Source organism: Crotalus tigris, unplaced genomic scaffold, assembly GCF_016545835.1.
Source record: "Crotalus tigris isolate CLP2741 ecotype Arizona unplaced genomic scaffold, ASM1654583v1 scf7180000019100.1392032, whole genome shotgun sequence".
NCBI classification, from domain to species: Eukaryota; Metazoa; Chordata; class Lepidosauria; order Squamata; family Viperidae; genus Crotalus; species Crotalus tigris.
The window spans coordinates 857,849-881,446 of record NW_024097375.1 but is presented as its reverse complement, the minus strand read 5'-3'; the positions used below and the strand labels follow the sequence as shown (position 1 = coordinate 881,446).

The window sequence follows — 23,598 nt, the reverse complement described above, 5'->3', positions numbered from 1 at the left end:
AGACATTGTTCTGTTGTGATTAAAAGAGACCTACCTTTTAGCTTGAGGGTCAGTTTGGTTAAGGCAGGGATAGGCAACCTTGGCTCTTTTATGACTCATGGACTTCAACTGGCTGGCTCAGGAATTCTGGGAGTTGAAGTCCATGAGTCATAAAAGAGCCAAGGTTGCCTAACCCTGGGTTAAGGTATCAGGCTAGAAATCATGAGATTGTGAATTCTAGTCCCACGATAGGCACAAAACCAGCTGGGTGAACTTGGGCTAGTCACTTTCTCTCAGCCCCTGGAAAGAGGCAATAGCCAAAGCACTTCTGAAAAACCTTCCCAAGAAAACTGCAGAGCCTTGTCCAAGCAGTTTCCAAGAATTGAACAGGATTGTACCAAAATGGTGAAAAAACAAGTCAGGGATTGAAGCTCATTGATTTGGGACAATCAATCTCAGCTCTTCAAGGTTGATAAGACTAGGAATTCAATATCATATAGGTCAGTTCTACTTTTATTGTAAAACTATAGTAAGAGAATCTTGTAAGCCCAAATGCGCACACACACTTTATCTCTGTGAGAACTAGGATTTTGTCTAAGATGTTTACCAGAGTTATCTTTCTGCTCCAGACTCAATCTTCTTTTATCTTGTCTCGGTAGCAACTCTTTTCTTTCCCCAAGGCCATCCCCTCTGCCTTTCACATCACTCCCTTGGCCCACCCTACTTTACAGGGTTGTTTTTGTGAGAAAAAGTAGATAATCTACTGTGAATGTGAAAAAAGCGAATATGAAAAAAAAGATACTATGATGGGCTGTCTCTCAGTGGTCATCTGTTCCTCAACAAAATTCATTTTGTGACTACATATGTGTTTGTGTGTATGTATGGATTTCATGAAGGGAACAAAGGAAAACTATTCACGTTTTTACAGAACTCATAGTAGATGGGGAATAGCGGATTTCGAAAGGGAAATAGCAAGAGAGGATGTACTCTAAGTTCCAAAGCCATACAAAGTAAGAATTTTGCATTATAGATTTAGGTCTTCAATTAACTCTGCACCTCCATCCATGGAAAGGAAACTACACTCACAATATTTTCACGACTGCACTTTTTGGTCAAGATACAAGAAAATTTACTGATTAACTGACTGTATCAAAGAATAGATATATTCATAGTAAATTGTCATACCTGCAATCAACCCTAATAGGTAATCCATTCTCTTCAAAATGGTCTTTGATATTAAAATTGTAGTCTCCCTAGCATTATGCTGATTTTTTTCTATGCAAGAAGACAGTTTAGCCTGGGTGTCCCAATATTTCTTAACTTTTTAAGTAAGGGATTAAGTAAATATACCTTTCTGCAGAATATAGTATGCAACCAAACAGATTCAATATTTTCTAAACCGGGTATACCACCTATACACAATCTTTCTTCATGAGACCTTCCATATTTTACTATGAAACAAGTTGTTTAAACCGTTCTCTAGAGAATGTTCTTCTTAGATACTGGGGAATATATCTTGTTACATACTTTTCTATCTAGGAATTTGATTTGTTGGACCCAGTCATTTCAAGGATTTTTGCTTGTCACTTTTACCACAGTTAGAAGAGTCTATGTGTTCAATCAAACTTTTTTTAAAATATGTACATATAATTTTATTAAAACTTTTGTAAAGATTAAAAAGTAATTTAGATTAATATAGAGTAAGGAATAAAAAAGGAAAAAGAAAGATCAAAAAGACAGCTAATTGCTCAAGAAAAAATGTTAAAAAGAAAAAAGATACGAAGTAGTTTCTGAACTTCTTTATAGCAGTTTTATAAATTTACTTTGTCTAAAGTTATGTTGTGACTCTTACTTCTATAACCTATCCTAAGTAATTATTAAACTACAAATCATAAGTTCATTTTTTTTTTGTTTTACATAAAAGTTCACTACGGTTTTCCATTCAGCAATAAACATATTCTTTTTTCTGACCAAGCAAGTCAGTTTGGCCATAGGGCTAAGTCAAATGTTGACAAATATCTTAACTGGGTCTTTCCTAGTTTAGAAAACTACAGATGGTTTCTTCCTCCACTGAATTAAGAGAAAAGATGTCTGGAAGTTTTCACCAGCTATGTTAGCGTTGGACTTCATGACCATCCAGAAGTTTCTAAAATACTTTTTAAGCTACTCTAAATGGTGAAGGAAAATGTCTAAGTCACATTCTCTTTCTCCGTGCTATGGGGAATAGGTTTTAGTTGAAATAGTTGAAATGATATGAGATATCAACTCTTGGTAAAAATAACATCTTTAATTTAAAAAAAAAGATTCCATTTAATTAACACATATGTCAAGGAGCATTGCAGCTGTGTTGCAATTCAATCTAACTCAAATCTCAAATATACCATATCTTGCAAATACATATTAATGAAATACCATAAATTCATTTTACATTTATATAATATAGTGCACTGAAGAAAGAAAAGCTATTTCACAGCTTGCCTGTGTAATGCTTTTAAAGTAGTTCTACTATTCTTTTTTTTTTGAGAGCAGTAATGATGAGTTTCTGTTGAGAAACTACACCAAATATTATGTGCAAAAAATTCTCACATCAAATGACAAAAAGAATTTAACAGGAAACTTGTAGACATATTAATAGCTTGATACTGCAAGCAACCTTGTTAAGGCGCAGAGGAGAATAATATTGAAGGAAAAAAGCACAAGGAGCTAGGAAAATATTTCACATTTATGATATGAGCCAACTATTCTCAAAAGGCAACATAAGGCTTCCGAAGGATTATCTGTTTCAAGGCTCTAGCTAGCATCAAACAGAATCTTTTTTTTAACTTATTTGTTTGTTTATTTGTTTAATTTGTTAAATTTATCTCCCTGTGAGGTTAATCTGGGTGGCTTACAACAATAAAACAGGAAAAAAATGATAAAAAGATGTAACCATAAGAAGAGCAAAGGAATAAAACAATAAAAATAAACAATGGAAGTATAATATGATACAGAACTAGGAAAAGAATAAATGGAAATGAACATCAACCAAAAAAAATACAAGGACAGAAACATTATTGCATGAATAGAAAAGAGGTCAGATTTTAAACACATCATTTAACCTTGAGGAAGTGGCGTGACATTACAGTAATGGCCAAAATTGTGGAAACCTTTTAGGAAAAGTGTACTTTTGAGGTTTGATGGCTAATAACACCACTTTTTTTGGCATAGTACCATAAAATTATATATAAATGGAAAGATAATTTAATCAAGAATGTAATGCAGTGAAGTTTGTTCAATTATCTGTACTGCATTCTATGAAAAGTTATAGCCAAATAACCAGAAAAAGGAAGCACAACTTGCTTAGGTTGATATCAGGTAGCTTTCCTTCATCTGATTGTAGCCAATGAGCATGAGTGTTTAGAGAGCCAATCAGGTGTCATCTTGTTTTGGCAATGAACCAATCAGATTACAGTAGGATTCAGTTACTGATGTCATGTATTGAAGCTGAGAGGAGGACATTTGACTGTGTTATGTGATCGCTATCAAGTTGGTTGGGGTTTTTTTTGTTCTTTCACTTAGTGAGCTTGTAAAACGTAATAAAATTAAAGTAATGGTGCAAAGACTTGACTGGTTGCCCAGAAAGCGATGTAAAATAGTATTATTAAGTGAACAAGGCTACAGTAATAAAGAAATTAGAACAAAAATTCGTGGAGACTTAACCAAAGGTGGAATTTCGACTGTACTTTTCCCAAAGGGTTTCCACAATTTTGGCCACTACTGTAGTCTTTTCATTACATCCACAGGGTATCAGTTCATAAGCAGAGAACAAACACACATCATCATGCATTGTACAAGCTCGCAGGTCACTACCATTCACCATTCAGCAACCATTCAGTTATGATGAAACTAAACAAGAGGAACTTACGACAGTACCCTGGAGTTCCAAACACTGCAACATCTCTGTAGTCGCGTGGCATTTTTACAATTTCTGACTCTTCATACCAGCTTCCCACAAATAAATGTTTTACTTGGATAAGTTTCCATTTGTTGATTCTATGCTGCTAGATCTGCTGGCAGTAGATTTCTTTTGTCTCTTGATCAGTTGGGGAAGCCAGCAGGAAGTTGGAAGTCAGAGTCACGCAAAGTCCTCACTTAATGACCCACATGATCCTCATTTAACAGTACCTGGGGCTGCCAGAGTTGCCATTCTAAGTGACATAGTCACGTGATGTCACACTTTACAACCCTGTTGCTTAGTAAAAAAGTTCCTGGTCCCAATTGTCATGATAATCCAAGGACTATTTTAAGTTCTACCTTCCCATCATAACAGAATGATCTTTCTTGTTTCATTAATCGTTCTTCATCTACTGATAAATTCCAAATGACTGGGATATAATACAGCATCACAATAATAATAATAATTTATTTTTTGAAAATTACATTATTAAAGTTATGGCTATTAACACTGGATTCTAAAGGATACTTACGAAGTAGGCTTGTCACATTATTGGGGCAATAATGGGACAAACCTATATCGTAAGTATCCCCTCATCAAGTTATAACTTTGGTTATACTGACAGCCAACTCTTTCTAAATATTCTCTGAACATTTAGCATGCTGAACATACAGGTTTCTTTAAGTTGCCAGTGCTGAATGAACTACGTCTTGTATAATTGCTGATAGTAATTTGTTCATTCACAGTTCGTTTGTTCAGTTAATCATGTTACTTTACACTGATTTGCTAGATTACATAGATTAGACAGCAGCTGTTAGGGTTGCAACTCAAGACACACACTGAATTATTTAGCAGTTTAATACATCCTCCAGGTCACTTAATGGCCATGGAATGGATAAGGACATTCATATTATCACCTTTACTGGGTATGACAAATGGCACTTCCCAAGAAACTGCTAATGCCATTATTTTTGCCCAAGCATCTTACGATTCCTCACCAATCGTCTATGATCAGTGAGACTATTGAGGTGGTAAGTATTCTAGCCAAACTCTCTCTCCAGATGCCAGTCCACGAATAAAAGGGAAAGCTGAGCATCCCTAAAGAAAGGAACAATTCAGTTTTAGTTGAATCTAGAAATCTCCAAGTCACAGGAGTATCTTGATTTTCCATGTAAAGTGCAGGGAAAACTACGATAGCGTATCGGCTGGGGATAAACAGGCTTCTTCTTCTTCTTCTAAAACATTGTTCTTTGGCCTGGCCATCGACATTATATAGTTTAGTATCATCAAGCTGATTCTGACGAAGATGCGCAATACAAGGAAAGCAAATGGGACGATTATTTGTGTGAGATGAAAAATAGACGTACTTAGCTCACTCACAACACACGTCAGGCAGAAGACTGCAAGGCTCACGCAGGGGTAGAGAGAAAGCTTTGCAAACATGAAGGCGTGTTCTTTGCCACCGTACCTCGCAAAAGGATGCAATGTCTCAGCTTCATGGAACAGCGCAGCAATCCATATGCTGAACTGGAAGATGCTGGCAAAAAAAATGGTAACACAGCTGATCTGAATGGCTTCTATTTCGTTGTAAGACTTCTCGGCAAACTCACTGGTCAGCTGGTAAGCAAGAGGAAGTCCACCAATAAAAGCCAAAGAGAGGGTGTTAAGGAGGCTCATCAGTCGGGTGGCTTTTGTCACATGGAGGAAGAGCGAATGGTGGACAAACCAGAGAAGACCAATAGTTACAAACGATCCGAAGTAGGCAAGGAAACTTGGACCAAATTCTCTCAGTGCTTCAGCAAGATGACCATTATATTTCTCATTAACTATGTTATTGTCAGGAACATTATCTTCACTGTTGAGGAAAGTAAACAATATATACATATATATATGTATTTAGAATACCCGCACAACAAATAATCTATTTTAAAGTGATACTTCATGAATTTAACTTCGGTTGACTGAGTTGGTTTATAACCTCAATAACGTCTTGAATCCATTTCATTCCATGCCTAACCAAGAAGAAAATGTAAACGCATCAGACTACTTTTGTTGCGACTGTAATAGAGCTCTGCTTCAGGAATAGTCACATCTGATTACCCTGGAAACCATCTGCCAATGTGGGCATGCAATACAGATCTATGCAAACTCACCCATTCCTTTATTAAAGTATGTGTAATCTACATTCTGTTGCATTTCTAGCAAAGTATTTACAGCAATAAATTTTGAAGATAATATTAAGTGAGGAAGCTCCAGAGCAAACTTTTCATTGTCTTAACTATATAATAGGCATTTTTTCCTATCAAGAACAAACGAGGATTGGTAAGCTTTTATCCTGACTATAATAATCCTAAGCAATGACATAAGTCTTCACAATTCTCAAAGGATTCAGAATTCAGTTTTTTAAGAAGGTCATCTTTAAAAGAACCTAAGAAACAAGGGGTGACCTGCCATAGCATGGTAATCCAAAACCAAACCATGTTCGTGTGATCTATGTTGTCACAGTGCTTGAAAGTATCTACCCAGTGCTCAGTGAGAAACCACACCAATGGCAAATAACCGCTGCAAATCCTTGTACAATGAATGAAACAAAACAAGAAGTGGGGAAAAAATGTCCCGTAATTGTTTTTGTTGTTGACACAGCACGGATTGCTTGGCACAGAATGTTAAATTACTTGGGATAATCAGCACATATATTTTCCATGGGACTGAACAAATCCCACCCTTTTGGTCTTCCGGAAAGGTATTAAAACTTAAGTTTTGCCAGTTGGCTGTGGGTCCTGAGGGGAGAAGCACTCACCGCTGGATGTAATAAGACCTCATTACTATACTGTCTGTATCTTGGTTCCTGTTTTTTTTCTGCATAATTTTTAAAATTTTAATTGACATGGTTTTACAATTTTAACTGTAAACCTCCTAGAGTCAACTTACCAAAGAGATAGGTGGCATATAAATTGAACAAATAAATAAAATAAATAAAATCTCAACTGAACATGGCACTTTGGAGACAACGAAGTTTAGGCATGTTTATGAGAGGTCTGTCCATGATAATAAAGATAAAGGTTTCCCCTTATCCACTCTAGGGAGTGGTACTCATTTCCATTTCTTAGCTGAGGGAGCCAGCATTGTCCGAAGGTATTTCCATGGTCGTGGGGTCAGCATGACTATAGACCAAGATGCATTGAATGCTGTTACATTCCTAAATAAGCGGTACTGTATTTTCCGGCATATTAGACGACCCGGCGTATAAGACGACCCCCAACTTCAGAGCCGACTTGAATGCCTAGAAAGTCGTCTTATACGCTGGAAACTACCGTAATTTCCGGCATATAAGACGACTCGGCGTATAAGACGACCCCCGACTTCGGAGCCAATTTGAATGCTTTAGAAAGTCGTCTTATACACCAGAAAATACAGTATCTATTTATCTACTTACATTTGGATGCTTTCAAACTGCTAGGTGGGCAGGATCATGTTGACCATGATGATCAGGATCATCGTGCCAACCATGATAATAAATATCCTCAATTACAGATACTATTTTTTTCTCTTAGCAGTGCATCACACTTGAAAATCCTGGGTGCAATTTTATTCTTTTGCCGAAGACTTACCATATATCCAGAATTAACAGAGTTGCAACAATTGCATAAACTCCATCAGTGAAACTTTCCACTCGTTCCTTACTCAAGGGTTCCTTAAGGTAAGAAGTAAAATACTCTACAGGGAGTTCCTCCTCTTGACCTGTCAACAAAAATGACCACGCTTAACAAAATTGGTTTCCATGTTAAGATGACAATTGGTTTGCTTCTTCATAAAGCCCACAAGCCCCTCCTCCAAAAGCACTATCAATTTGGATTATCATCATTCTTGTACCATAAATGCTTTGTTTACCCAACATTGTTGGGAAGTATTTAGGTAGTCTTTGTTTAATGACCATTCAGTGATGGTTTGAAGTTATGGCTGTTGCGGGCCCCCTTTAGTCATGTGATCAAAATTTGGGCACTTGGCAGTCCACCTGCATTTACAATCGTAGTGTGTGCTCCAACTCCTCCTGACTGTCTGTCTCCCGCCATCTTTGCTCTCTCGGCTGCCTGGACTCTTCTGCTGCTGCCTAGTCCTCCTCCTGCCCCCAGCTTACTTTCACCAATGTCTTCCTCCCAGTGATGAGGCTTCAGGGAAGACACACAAGAGCCTTGCAAAGAGCCAGTTTGGTCCAGTGGTTAAGGCAGTGGTTCTCAACCTGTGGGTCGGGACCCCATTTGGGGTCGAACGACCATTTCACGGGGGTCGCCAAACAACGCAGTCCGCCATTTTTTCCCCCTTTTCCTTAGCTGTGCTACTCCCTTTTATTCTATTGGCTTTTGAAAGCCAATAGAATAGACTCTCTTGAATAGAGTCTAATTCTATTGGCTTTCAAAAGCCAATAGGAATTGTCCAGGCTGTCTCTGCCCTGCTGAGCCCACCAAAAGTCCCATTCTGCAAACGGTGCTGCACCAGTTGAGTAGTCCTCGACTAACGACCGGTTGAGTAATCCTGGACTTATGACCGGTTGGGGGTCGCGGCAATAAAAAGGTTGAGAACCACTGGGTTAAGGCATCATGCTAGAAGGCGGGGGTTTGTGAGTTATACTCCCGCCTTAGCCATGAAAGTCAGCTGGCTGACTTTGGGCCAGTCACTCTCTCTCTCAGCCCAGCCCACCTCACAGGGCTGTTGTTGTTGTGGAAAAAATAGGAGGTGGAAGGAGTATTGATATTTTTGCCACCTTGAGGTATTTATAAAAATAATAAAGATGGGTTAAAAAAAAAGGCAATAGCTGCCTCAGCTGTGTGTATTTCATCAGCAGTGGGAAGAAAATCAGCCACCAACAAATATATAGAAATACACACCATTCAAAAGAGACAACAAAAAGCTAAGGTGGAAATAAAAAGACCAGGATACATTCTTTTCAACAGCCAACACCCACATAAGCAGGAAGTAACATCAGGCGAACAATCAAGCAGAAAGCAATATCCTAATCAAGGATCTATCAAGGAACGGGCAGGGCAAGTTACTGTAGATAACTCTCAGTAACACTGATGATGTTACCTAGTTGGTAACATCAAGGACTCCACAAACATTTCACTACAAAGTTGAGGAGCTTGTGTGAAAAGGATTGTACTGAGAGGAGCAGGAAATTATCCAGGGAAGTGACTGAACCAAAAGATGAATGCTTAATGATGATAAGGTTGTTGGTATACATCATCTAGTTCTTAAATTTCCCTGAGGAATTTACAAATATTTATAAACACTCACCAAGAATTCTGCTTCTAAACCATTTGGTTAGATGGCTGAGAAGTGGGAAAAAAATAATGAGCCCAAGGAACATGTACGACTGCAAGGAAATAGAGACACACATTTACTGAATATTTTTGCATTAATAGTAATAAGTAGAAAAGGATACATTTCCATTTGTCCTACTTGTCAGGCACTGTGTGTTCCCTAATTAAATAAAAGACTCTAAATGATTCTCTTGAATCATTTAACAAAAATGGGTTTTAGAGGAAAAACAGCAGTTAAGTCCAAATTCACATTTGTCAGTTAACACGTCATCACAGTGAAGAATAATGGCAATTCAGAGTCATGTACTTTACAATTCCTTGTACAGGACTCTTGACAGAGCATTCCAGTGCTTATGGACCTCTTAAGCTTATGGATCTCTGAGAAAGACATCTGCTTCTTTTATGTAGTCTGTATAAAGCAACAATTCTTTCCAATATAATATCAAGGTAACTTTTTCTTGCAATTCATAAAGAATCCTAATAGCAAGGATCATCTTCAACAGCTTTGTAGAGCCAGAAGAGAATTACTCTCACGTGAAGGAAAGCATCAAAAGGATGGAATAACTCAAAGTCCGAAACAGTAGAAAAACCATAATGTATAGATCAGGGGTAGGGAATCATGGCCCTTTCATGACTTATGGACTTCAACTCCCAGAGTTCCTGAGTCAGCCATGTTGACTCAGGAATTCTGGGAGTTGAAGTCCACAAGTTATAAAGGGGCCATGGTTTCCTACCTCTTGGATAGACCCTCATCTTATGTAATCACTAAATTTAAGGCCCACCACAACATAATGGTACAGCATTTGGGAAGCACTGTTCCAATTCAATGAACCTACCAATGGAAAGAAGAAAAATGAAAAAATGGCAGCCAAAAAACTCAGCGTTGGTCCTCTCAGGATGATCTTTAAGATGTGGTATTTATAAAATGCCTTATTTTCAGATTCCTGTATCTGATGATTCAGTAGATACGAATGTCTGAAAGCATATAATACAATCATCACCTGCAAAACAAGAAAATATTGCTGCACCGTTAGAAAGCAAAGAATTGTTTGGCTGTAAATTCAAATCACAGTACGGGTGCTTGGAAGATTTGCCTTGAGATCTAATAGGGATATACTGCACTTTGGATTCAAAGCTGAATAGGTATTTTGGAGCAGATGTAGATACACATACCATACTTTTGGGGGCCTCCTTAAAGAAGCCATATACTTTTCTGGGCTTATAGAGCAGCTGTGTGCCCACCCACATCAAAACACCTTATTGTAGCATCCTTAACTTAAACTGGGAGCATGATGGTTCAGAGATTAAAGATGTTGAGGTTGTCAGCTGACAAACCGGCAGTCTGGATTTGAGACCCGAGAGCTGCACAGCGGGTGGAACTCCTGTCAGTTGTCCCAGCAGTTCTAAAGCATGCAAATGGGAGTAGATAAATAGGTACCACTTCAGTGGGAAGGTAACAGCGTTCCGTGCTCGACATATAGTCACAAAACCAGAACACCTTTACTATGGTTGTTATGTCCCCGGGTCATGTGATCACCATTTACAACCTCCCCAGCCAGCTTCTGACAAGCAAAGTCAATAGGGGAAAGCTAGATTCTTAATAAGTTAAGGACTGTGGTGATTCGCTTAACAACCATGGCAAAGAAGTTGTAAAACTGGGTAGAGCTCACTTAACAACTACCTAGCTTAGCAATGGAAATTAGACTACCTGAACATTCTCTCACAAAGGAAAATAGTGTTAATCTTGTAATTACTACCCATATCATTTTAACTATGGTTTACTAAACTATACAGTACAGGTAGTCCTCAACATACAACACAACTGAGCTCAACATTTATGTTGCTAAGTGAGAAATTTGTTAAGTGAGTTTTGCCCCCTCTTATGACTTTTCTCGACACGTTTGTTAAAGTGAATCACTGCAGTTCTTAAATTAGTAACACGGTTGTTAAGTGAATCTGGTTTCCCCATGGACTCTGCTTGTCAAAAGGTCGCAAAAGTTGACCATGTGACTCCGGGACATTGCAACCGTCATAAATGTGAGTCAGTTGTCAAACATCCAAATGTAAATCACGTGACCATGGGGATGCTGCAATGGTCATAAGTGTGGAAAATGGTCATAAGTCACTTTTTTCAATGCCGTTGTAACTTTGAACGATCACTAAATGAATTGCTGCAAATTGAGAACTACCTGTACTGAAATATAAAACAACTATACCTGGATAACACCGAATACAACAGCACAGCTACTAAAGATAAAAAGGCCAAATGGTTCCTCAGGAAAAGATGCCATTAAGGAGAACTGCAAAATCAGAAATTTGATTCTTTCAGTATTTCAGAACATATTAAAGCAAGTGGTTAATCTGAGATCCTAGGACCAAATCTATCTCCCTGAATCCCTTTTGTGACCCTCCATGCCTTGCCTGCTCCAAATCAATCTGCAGAAAATTGGTGGCAGGAGTTGCTGTTGTTACGTACACTCCATGTTTGGCTTATGGTCACTCACATAACCAGTTGAGACCTGGTCAATTTCAAGAAACAACAAAACTTTCTAGTAGCAATGTATATTTGCTCTTCCTCACACCCACACTTACCCAGGTCCTTCAGAACTAGCAATAGCACTTAGACTTATATACCGCTTCATAGTGCTTTACAGCTCTCTCTAAGTGGTTTATAGGGTCAGCATATTGCCCCCCCCAACAATCTGGGTCCTCATTTACCGACCCTGGAAGGATGGGAGACTGAGTCAACCTTGAGCCAGACAGGATTGAACTCTTGGCAGTGAGCAGAATTAGTCTGCAATACTGCATTCTAACCACTGCACCACCATAGGTCTTATAACTAAAGTAATAGGTTAATAGGCACTAGCCAGAAGGATGGAAACTGCCAATTCTGGATCCAAGGATGACTCAAAGAGCAGGCTTCAGGATCCTTTTATTCCCCCCAAAGTCCTTGCTTTCCTGATTCACAATACTGTCAGCTATTCTTGCCTTGTTGATTTTCAAGTCGGGTAGCTGTTGATGGGGCTTAGATTTCCCATCTGCTCAGACCCAGCTTCCTTTGTCTGGTTCAGATGCCACTTTTTTCCCTTAACAATCTAGTTCCTTCTTAATTACTTCCCCTAAGTGATCTTTTAGACAAGATTCCTGGTTGTTTTAGGTGCTTACTCCATCTTTAGGTATGGCAGCTTCAGCCTAGTCTCATATTATCATTTTGAGAAATAAAATATATACAAATTGTAGTATGAGCTCTATAGTTTTTAAACATCGAAGAAAAAATATCCAAATTCCATTCCAAACATAGGAAGTACAGTATATGTGTGTGTGTGTGTGTGTATGTATGTGTGTGTGTGTGTGTGTATGTATGTATGTATGTATGTATATATATATATATATATATATATATATATATATATATATATATATATATATATAAACATTGTACATTATATATATTATATACATTATAATGCTATACATTATATATTATAACTATGTCCATGTTTCAGATCCACCCATTTTACTTCATCTGCACTAGCTTCTACCTTATGGAATATTCTCCAGCAAGAAATATGTGCAGCCTCCACCTTGTTGCAATTCTGGAAACAGTTCAAAGGTCTTCTGCTGCAATTTGTGTTTGATCCCAGATGATTGACTGCGGGTGCCTCTTTCAATTTTATTTGGGTGTTATCTTTGCTTTTTTGTGGTTATTTTCTGTTCTGGGTTTAATTATTTATTACTTTGCTTCTATCTGTTTCTTTTTGTTTGATGTTTGATACCTTCAAAGTCTGATCCTACTAGATCAGATAAGGTAACATGTATAGTTAAGTTCATACATACTCTTACCCATTGTGGCTCCTGCATCTTCAAAATGCATCCTGCATTGGATCAGCAGGTTTAATGTTTTACCTCTATTCAGTTGATCTCAGATGTATCAAATATTGGCTCAAGATTCCAGCATGCTCCTAAACTCTCTTAAATAGATCACATTTGCACAATGTATTGAACTACAAATCAGTCCCTGCACAGGTGAAAAACACAGCTTGCGTGGTCAGTTTCTGGTTCAATGCAATGTACAAATCTGGAAATCTGGTTACCAATCCAGGCAGTAGCCTAAAGATGTGACATAGAGTGTTTACTTACTGTATATGGCAAAAAAGTAATGCTCATCATGCATGCCTAGGAAAAGGAAAAAGTGATTTAATAGATAAAAAGAAACTGTCTCCTGTTCATATATACGCTAATTCAATTATCATTCTGTGGCGGCAATCAATCAATCAATCAGAGCAGAGCTGGAATGGGCCTTGGAGGTCTTCTAGTCCATCCCCATTCAAGCAGGAGACCCTATACCATTTCAGGCAAATGGCTGTCCAATCTCTTCTTTACAAATCTCCATTGATGGAGCACCCATCACTTCTGAAGGCAAGCTGTTCCACTGGTTGACTGTTCTCACTTTTAGAAAGTTTCTCCTTAATTCCAGCTTCTCTCCTTGATTAATTTCCATCCATTGTTACTTGTCTTTCCTTCTGGTGCTTTGGAAAATAAGTTGACCCCCTTGTCTTTGTGGCAGCCCCTCAAATACTGGAATACAGCAATCATATCACCCCTAGTCCTTCTTTTCTCTAGACTAGCCGTACCCAATTTTTGCAACAGTTTTTCGTATGTTTTAGTCTCCAGGCCTGTAATCATCTTAGTTGCTCTGCTCTGCAATTTTTTCAAAGTCTCAACATCTTTTTTTGTAATGTGGTGACCAAAACTGGATGCAGTATTCCAGATGTGGCCTTACTGAGGCTTTGTAAAGCGGTATTAATACTTCAGTTCAATTCTTTTCTGAATGGCAAAGATAACATCAGAGGATAACTTTACTGGCTAATATCACCCCCATCTTTGGGAAAAATTCCACAGGTCTGGAAATTAACATACTTTTACATGTACTTCTATTCCACCGTTACTTTTAAAACCATCCCAAATCAATGGCTCCAGTTAAACCTCAGAAGGGGAATGAGGGCCTTCATTTTTTTTAAAGAGCTATGAATGAAAGGTTTCAATACTTCTGGCTGAGCCTATCGTCTAGCTCAGAGGTCCCCAACGTTTTGGCCACCAGGGACTCATTACGTGGAGAGAGTTTTTTTCGTGGACCGGAGAGGTGTGGTTTTGTGTGCTGCCTGCATCCTGCAGATTGGGCTTTGCTTGTTTGTGCAGCATGCCACGGCCCAGTACCGTTGGGGACCCCTGGTCTAGCTCCCTGCATAATCTTTTGGTTTCTTTTATTTCATTTTGCACTATCATATTTTCTCCTTTAATAATCTGTATCACTTGCCACAGACATCAAATTGCTCTGGCGTTGCCTTTCAAAGGAAAACATATAATAAGAATACTTTTGCTAAGTTGCCAGTTGAAATGTACCTTTCCTTTTTGAAATGCGAAAGTTTCTAAGGCAAGAATCCTGGAGATCGCTCTTCACTCCTTAACAACCTAATTGCAAGATCCGCAAATCATCGAAGTACAGGTAGTCCTCAACTTATTGACCACAATTGAGTCCCAAATTTTGGTTGCTAAGTGAGACATTTGTTAAGCGAGTTTTGTCCCATTTTACAACCTTTCTTGCCACAGTTGTTAAGTGAATCACTGAAGTTGTTAAGTAAATCCGGCTTCTCCATTGACTCTGCCTGTTAGAAGGTGGAAAAAGGTGATCACATGACCCTGGGACACTGCAGTGGTCATCAATGTGAGCCAGTTGCCAAGCGTCTGATTTTTGATCACATGATCATAGGGATGCTGCAATGGTTTTAAGTGTGAAACATGGCCATAAGTCAATTTTTTTTCAGTGCCTTTGTAACTTTGAATGGTCTCTAAATGAACTGTTGTACGTTGAGGACTACCTGTAAATAAAAATACTACTATAATTTACTTATATCACTAAGAGTTTCTAAGATATAAAAAAACGCTTAGGTGTCTTTGCTCCCAAGAAATCTGGGAAGTTTGAAACCTATGGTTTAGAGAAATATGTGAATGAGACTAAGATACATTATTTGGTTTATCTCTAAATATGAATAATCTTACTATTATGGCTTAGCATCCTACACTAGACCTTTGATCTGCTGAAAAATCCTCATTTTGAAACTACCTCACTTTTGATTTCTATACTAAGGGAAGGAATGGGGTGGAGGAGCAAGTTATTTTCCACACAGAATTCCGAGACTTAGCGTCCACGGTGTTTTGTTTTGTTTTAAATTATAATAAAATCCTACAAATGCCATTTTTATGTATACTATTAATCACAAATTAAGATGTAATGAAAAGAAAAACCGTATATTCTGCTTTCCAAATCTTATTCCCTTCACACCCAAATGGCCATTTTGAAATGATATGACTTGAATTTAAAAGCTCTCCTGGTACAACAGCACATTTCATTAAAAAAAAATAAAAATGAAAACTCAAAACCCCAAATACCAACACTATGATTTGTCAGTACAATGATTTAAAAATATCAAGCTGCATTTCATCCCTTATTAAGAGCTGGGAACATCTATCATTTAAAAAATAGATTTAGGATTTTTAAAAAAAATCACTCACCAAATTTGCAAGGGCAAGTACATCATCAATGAGTTCAACCACCTGAAAAAGTCTGGAGCAAAAAACAAAACAAAATTATTGTCTTATAAAACAGACCCACAAAGTTTTGATTCATAACTAAACTCATTCAAACCGACAAATCTTAAACTTGGGGATAGTTATCAAATATTCTACTGTGTGGCAAAAATGGAAACAAGAATCGAGATGCAAAGGAAATGGCCAGTGAAAATTCAGGGATTTTAAAAAATTCCTAAAATGACTTTAAAGTCTGAAAATTAGACATCCTCAATTTCAATCATTAGGAGCATCAAGACTTTCTGGTGAAGTCATCCAACACATTGCTACTATTCTTGCTTGTTCTGTGATTTGGAGAAAGGAAAACACACTGCATTTTTTTTTTCTGGTATGTCTTACCTCAGTGTTTCTCAACCTTGACAATTTTAAGGCATGTGGACTTCAACTCCCAGAATTCCACAGCCAGCAATGCTGGCTGTGGAATTCTGGGAGTTGAAGTCCACATGCCTTAAAATTGTCAAGGTTGAGAAACACTGCCTTAAAGGAATTAGTGTTTCCTTCCTGTGTGAGTTTGCCGCAAAACACAAGGGTAATTGTCTGGAATTTTGCTCTCTCTCCCCCTTTGGCACGTGCAAAGGACTCATTATCTTACTTAAGTTTATCATATTTCCCCTGTAACGAGTTTCAGATAAGATAGCAGAATTCTTTCTCTATTTGTCATTTATTTATTTATCTACTTTGAGCAGATAAAGCCTTCTAATCTAGTCAGTCCTAGAGGCCGGCCTGGAAAAGATCTCTTCTTACCAACTTTTTTGGAAGTGGTTTGCTACTGCCTCCTTCCTATGGCTGAGAGAGAGAGCTGGTTTTCAGCCCAAGGCATGACTCCTGATCATAAGCCTGGTGTTACGGTATAACCACTACATCAAACTGGTTTCTTCACTTAATTCATACAATAACATAAATTAGAGAATTCTATCTCTTCTGAGGAAGGAAAAGGAATTAAGTACAGATGCTAGCAGTAAATCAAGCAGATACTAGAACAACTGTCATTGCTACCATTTGAGAAATTCTTACTCTTCCTTGATTTTTTTATCTTGTGTTTAGCTGATCTTGATTGATTTTCATGTATGAACTGCTTCAATCAACAATGCCATTTGCCCAAAAGAATATGAATGGCTGCATCTGCATATTAAGATCCATCAACATATCTCTGCTTCTAGCTACACATGATCCACAAATTCACTTGTTATGGTCTGAAAATCATGGTTAATGATTTATTATTACATGTCAAGAGGGCCAATACAGCAGGATCAACAAACCAAAGTTTAATGCAATAGGTGTAAAGCTGTGACAACTTGAAGGGTGATAACTCTTATATCCTAATGAAAGATTTGGAGAAGTACCGTATTTTCCAGCGTATAAGATGACTTTCTAAACCATGAAAATCTTCTCAAAAGTCGGGGGTCGTCTTATACGCCCAGTCGTCTTATATGCTGGAAAATACAGTACTTCATGATTGCTTCCTTGAGAACTGGGATGCTGATGGAATTTGTCTGGGTTCTTAAATGGCCTTATTTTGAAGACAAGTCTAACTGGTTGGGAGAGGTAAGTAATCTCACTCATAAGGCTGAGTGTAGCAAATTTTGCAAACCAGTCTGTAAAATTCCGTGAATAAAGTTTGTTTATAAGCTCAGCAGTAACTTCAGCATGGAGCAGAATTTTGTAGAAAGAACAAAGTGGATCATAATGAAAGGAGAATAAATGAGAATTAGGTCAAGTGAGATGCCCATCATCACATCTACTTTCTTTGGCCACACAGACTAGTTACTGGCATTTCTAATAATTTCTGATTGGTTAAGTTACAATTTCAAGGGCTTGATAGATGTACAGTATCTAAAACACTCCAAACTGCATACCTGACATGAGCTGCCCAGGCAACTGTTACTATCAAAAAGGTCATCAGATAAACAGCAATTTTGGTGGCTAGCAGCTGCTGGACATTCTCTCCAAGTTTCTGCAAAAAAGGCACAACCTTCATCACAAAGCTGACAAATTGTTCTTCCGTATGACACTACGTAATTCCTTTTCAATAAACAAATGCATGAAAAGATCCCTTCCATCTCTATTCTATTCTATTCTATTCTATTCTATTCTATTCTATTTTTTAAAGCAGTGAATGTCTCTCAATTGTTCCAAAGACATAAAGCTACTGTAACCTAGCTCACAAAATACAAAAATCAACAAATAAGAATTCATCCTGCCTGTAAATACTGGATAACACTTTAGGATCTCAAACTGGCTTATCTGTGTTTTCATTTTCAGGAATTGCAAATAAAGCTTATTGTTAATGATACGCCTTCTCTTTTGTTCAATCCTGTGTTATCCCTGATTTGGAAAGCAAACTCAAATATTCAGCGCAATTTCCAAATTATTTTATTTATACCTTGTGTATGTACACACATATATGTTTATGTATTTTATACTGTAATTCTACATTTATATTCTCCAGATTGCTAATTTTAATTTCTTCTTGTCAAGTATGTGTGGTTGAACAGGCTTTTTAGCGTATTTCATGTAATATTGTCTTTTTGCCATTTGTTTGGTCTGTTGTATTGTTCTTAACTATCCTGGCATTGTCAATTTCATTTTGAATATTTGAATACCAATTTTCTTGGGCTGCTAAAAGACTGCAATAAAGTTAAGTAAACAATATTATTCAAATTCTCTGCTTAAAATACCATACTCTTGTCTTTCAGAATCTGCTACCTTTTCTGTACAGTACTATGAAATCTATATCACAAATGCCCAATCTCCTGAAACAATTCTTCATTACATATTCAATTCCTGACATGCTCAGCCATGAACTCCTTGACATCCAAATTATCAGCCCCCTTCCTAACATTACTCAATTCCTCTGGGGAATTTACATCATTGCTAAAAGTGGTCAAGAATTAGGGGGGAGAAAAATATGTTGTAATCTATTTTTCTTTGTTATTATTCCTAATGGACTTTCATCTCCTTTTGTGTGTGGGGGGGATCAGAACAGCATATATCAGTGAGACAATAAACAAAGTTGGTTCCCAGGCTGATAACAATACTTAGAGCAGTGGTGGCGAACCTACGGCACGGATGCCAGAGGTGGCACTCGGAGCCCTCTCTGTGGGCACACATGCTGTTGCCCCAGCCTTGCTTCCCCCCGCAACCCCCTCACCAGCAGCCCCCCTGGAGGAGAGTCACCCCGAGCGTGGCCCACGCCGAGCAGTGCAGCCAAGGACATGGCAGCCAGACAGCGTAGACAAGACTCTGCCCTCACGCCCCATTGCTGCTGGGCGCGGGTCGAGGGTGTGGCCGCCATGGCGCTGCTGGGTGATCTGTAGCGGGCCTGGAGGTGATGAGTGGCCCTGCGGGCAGGCGGGGTGAGGGGGCGGGGCCAGTTTTGGGGCACTCTGTCTCTAAAAGATTCGCCATCACTGACTTAGAGATTTCCCTTTGGGCTGACAAATTGTGGCATTTTGTACTGCACCCACTATAGGCCTCACAGATCAAAAGAGACTGAATTTCAGTGATCAATAACAGCATACTCCATTATGTTATAACAACCTTACTGGAAATTCAAACTGCAACTTTAGTTATTAAACAGAATCACAACTGACCTTTATGTGGAAATGTGAAAAAGCAGTATAGTACCTGGTCTGGATGTATCTTTGTATGTGCCACAGGTAAAATCTGAAACAGAAAGATCATGTAGCTAAAGTAACGTACAAATTTTAATTTGCAAACATGAAATATATGTGCAGAAAACATCTATGCCTCTGAAAAGAAATCAAAAGCAGAAATCCTTGTGCTGTTACTTCCATACCTTTCCAATGAAAAAAAAATATGGAATATAATATTGTTTGGCAAGGATGTTGGACTTCATCGGAATTGCTGAAGATACTTAACAGTAATTATTTTCTAAACTGACAAATCTCAATAGCTGAATTACAAAATAATAAGAACCCCTTTTTGAAGTGTATTTTTATAAATGTGCATTAAAATTTTTTTAAAAGAACAAAAATTAACACAAACTAATAAAAAAGCAGAAAAAAAAGAAAGAAGCAAAATAAATAGAAAAAAGAAGACTTTTAAAAATGTGTTTATCAGCCTAAATTAAGGCCAACAATATCCCATTGAGTCCAGTTGAAAAACATCCACATTTTTGTAGAATCTTGTCACAAGCAAGGCTGGCCAGACTTCAAGATTCCTGTATGAAAGACTACTATTATAAAGACAAACAATCCAATATGGATGAAATGGTCACACTTAGGAATCTCTCTTTAAATGAATGGCTAATTACCCAGGCCATTTTTTATGCCACGGGCTTTTAAGAGTGCTGCAATAAAAGACAAATGATTTTAAGTCACTTTTTGGTATTAAGGCTTTGGCTGGGAAAATCCAAGATACAGGGAGTCCTCATTTAATGACCACAATTAGGACCAGCAACTCATTTAAGTGAAGTGGATGCTAAGTGAAACCACAACTGTGCTCATGACCGTACTTCAGTTTTCTTTGCTTTATAAACCTGCAAAGATAATAAATATGAGGACTGGCTGCAAAGTAACTTTTAACAGCATCGTAACATTTAAATTTGCTCTACAACAGAGGTGGAGAACTATGGCCCTTTTATGACTCGTGGACTTCAATTCCCAGAATTCCTGAGCCAGCAAATCAGTATATAGAGGACTTCACCATGCAACATGTGGGATCTTTGTTAAGTGAAATATGGTGATCTACCAAGTGCTTGGATTCACATACAGTATGGGTTCTCAAAACATAGTTGGGCATGGTGATTTATTTACAAGCCTCTCCCTCTGAGCAACAGTTCCCATCTTTGTGAATGAAGATTGAAAACAAAAACCAGAACATAACATCACTAACAGCAGGGTCGATGTGCAAATGCGACAGTCCAGAACAGAACTGGAGATAGCATCGCTTAAATATCTACTGAGTGAGAAAGCTGTATAATCTCAGGGTGGTTACCAGCACTGTCTCAGCAAAACTCTGGCAAAGATACAAGGAGGGTAAAGAGGAAGTTTTTTGCATAGTATATATTATAGGTAGTGCTCAACTTATAACAATAATTGAGCCCAAAACTTACCTTGCTAAGTGAGAAATATGTTTAATGAGTTTTGCCCCCATTTTACGACTTTACTTGCCAGGTTTATTAAGTGAATCACTGCAGTTGTTAAGTTAGTACAACACAGACATTAAGTGAATCTGGCTTCCCCACTGACTTTGCTTGTCAGGAGGTCGCAAAAGGCAATCACATGACCCCCAGGGGACACCACAGCCATCATTAACATGAACCAGTTGCCAAGTGTCTGAATGTAAATCATGGGGCTATAGCAATGGTCATAAGGGAGAAAAATGGTCATATCACTTTTTTTTAAGAGCCATTGTAACTTCCAACAGTCACTGAATGAACTGTTGTATGCATTGTACACACGGTGCTTCCTGAAGAAACGGAGGAGAGAAACAGACAAATCGATTTCCTTATGATCGACGGAAGCTAACCACTGCTTGATGCATTGCAGGAGAAAAGTTAAGATTTTGCAGTGGGTGCGCCGCAGCAAAAGTTGATACCTCACTCCCCTTCCCACCCCACCCACGCACCTCCCTATCTCCCAGGATCTTTACCGGCCGTATCTTCCACCTTATTTTACATTACTTATAAGAGGGCAGCCGCAGAATAGATTTTACTTTCTTTGCATCTGCACGACAGAAGGATTCAACCGAAGTCGCTTGCAACGCACAAGGAGGGAAGGAGGGGGAGAAACCGCGCCCGCAACATCAACCAAGCTCTTTCGGCACGCCAGCCTGCGTGGATCAAGTTACACGCCTGTTGAACTCCTGCCTGTCGGGGTGCAGGGCTCCGTTTCCCAATGCAAGAGGGCTAAAAGCCTCGCCGGTGCGCAGCGGCCTCTTTCACACTTACCATGACGGTGGCGATGATGGAGAAGATCGCATCGCTGTACGCCAAGAGCCGCTGCGAGGCTTGGGTGCCGCCGCCCAGCTCGCCCAGGGGCCGGTCGGGGCTAAGCGGCGTCGGGGCGAGCGGAGCACGTCCGCCCGCTTCAGCCATCGTCCTTCTGATTTTCGGAAGACGCGGAGAAACTGAACCAGCAGCTGCCTGCGCCGCCGCTTCCGCTTTCTCGTCTGCAAGGCGCCCGCCCTCCAACCGCTCCGCCTGGGCTTTTGCGCGGGGAGGCGCTGCCGGACTTGCACATCGGGAGCAGAGAAAGAGAGAAATCGCGGGATTAAATTTTTGCTCGTGGGTCTTTGCTTTCTTGGACGAGCGGCTCCCTCTTTCGGCGATTGTTTCTTGTTGCTCGCGGATTGTAGTTATTTCATTTTTTAAAAAATCTGAAACCAAACCTTGAGTGGCTCACAACCCAAGTAAAAACAACCACCATCTCAAACATATTTTCAACAGTGAAATTAAAACGAGCCCACCTCGGCCCCTAAAACATTGGCAAGGATTTGTGACCATTGTCCCAAAGGTGCTTTTCAAAAGACAATTTCTTGGGGTTTTTCCCCCCTTGAAAACGTTTCGTTTCTCATCCAAGAAGCTTCTTGAGTTCAGCTTCTTGAATGAGAAGCGAAACGTAGTCAAGGAAAAAAGTCCAGTTGCCTTTTGAAAAGCATCTTTGGGACAACCATGTCCTGGATGACTGAGAATCTCCATAAACAATCTCCTATTGTTGATTCTTCTTCTTCTTCTTCTTCTTCTTCTTCTTCTTCTTCTTCTTCTTCTTCTTCTTCTTCTTCTTCTTCTTCTTCTTCTTCTTCTTCTTCTTCTTCTTCTTCTTCTTCTTCTTCTTCTTCTTCTTATTCTTCTTCTTCTTCTTCTTCTTCTTCTTCTTCTTCTTCTTCTTCTTCTTCTTCTTCTTCTTCTTCTTCTTCTTCTTCTTCTTCTTCTTCTTCTTCTTCTTCTTCTTCTTCTTCTTCTTCTTCTTCTTCTTCTTCTTCTTCTTCTTCTTCTTCTTCTTCTTCTTCTTCTTCTTCTTCTTCTTCTCATCCTCATCTTCGCTTTCCCTCTTCCCTCCTCTTTCTTTCCTCTTCTTCTTCCCCTTCCTCTTTCATCTCCTTCTGCAAATGCAATTCCAGTACTTCACTCTGGCAACTTTGGCTGACCAGAGAAGCTGATAAAGACTGGCCCATGGTGGATGGGAGATCTCCAAAATGAAAAAAATAAAATAAAATAGCCTTGCTGGTTAGCACTGAAACTGTCACTCTGAGGCTATCATACTCCTTCAGCCATTTACCCTGATTTCTGGGGGGGGGGTTATAAATAGTTTGAATAGATCCAACCTATATTCCGAGAGAAAGCTACTGCATTCATAATGCATGATGCCATTGCTAAGTTACATTCTTAGTGATCTGATCAGAGATTTCTTCTAGAAAGCTTAACAGTTCAGAATTCAGCTATGAGCAGTTCTCATTACAACCCAGGTAACATCTCTGCTCCATGAACTGTGCTGGCTACTAATCAGTGCTGGAATTCAAATATGTGAACAACCGTTTCTGTGTGTGGATGTCGCTTCTGGAAGTCCATTCTGGGCCTGGGCAACAAAAAATTAGCTACTGGTTTTGCCGAAGTGGTGCGAGCTGGCTGAATCCCACCACTGCTACTAATAGGATTTGAGGTGCAAATCCAAGTGGTGGATATAAAGTCCCATAAGCCATAGGTTCTAGTTATCTGAGGGATTGCTTGCCTCCCATGAGTTCTACTCATCCTGT

The 23,598-nt window shown here is 38.9% G+C and overlaps 1 protein-coding gene across 2 annotated transcripts; it reads right to left on the bottom strand.

The window, feature by feature from the left end:
* Positions 1-3,517: 3,517 nt before the first annotated feature.
* TMEM175 (transmembrane protein 175) lies at positions 3,518-22,049 on the bottom strand. Of its 2 annotated transcripts, none has more exons than XM_039359706.1 (10): positions 21,794-22,049; positions 19,507-19,545; positions 17,736-17,833; positions 15,805-15,856; positions 13,372-13,407; positions 11,448-11,531; positions 10,068-10,232; positions 9,206-9,284; positions 7,525-7,654; positions 3,518-5,768 (listed from the first exon to the last, which is right to left on the bottom strand). In XM_039359706.1, exons 1-10 carry the CDS (start codon positions 21,938-21,940, stop codon positions 5,102-5,104), a joined length of 1,497 nt encoding a protein of 498 aa, XP_039215640.1. In that variant the 5' UTR covers positions 21,941-22,049; the 3' UTR covers positions 3,518-5,101. The 2 variants fall into 2 exon arrangements, with proteins under 2 accessions (XP_039215640.1, XP_039215641.1); XM_039359707.1 differs by having other exon boundaries at positions 19,473-19,545; positions 21,794-21,863.
* Between the last annotated feature and the right edge of the window lie 1,549 nt (positions 22,050-23,598).

Bases quoted from the DNA above. Each gene is read 5' to 3' on its own strand.
- TMEM175 (XM_039359706.1), bottom strand. From the start codon at position 21,940: ATGGCTGAAGCGGGCGGACGTGCTCCGCTCGCCCCGACGCCGCTTAGC. The intron at 15,857-17,735 runs GTATGCAGTTTG...TTTTTGCTCCAG, and splicing joins GCCTGGGCAGCTCATGTCAG to ACTTTTTCAGGTGGTTGAAC. The intron at 7,655-9,205 runs GTGAGTGTTTAT...TTTTGTTGACAG, and splicing joins GTTTAGAAGCAGAATTCTTG to GTCAAGAGGAGGAACTCCCT.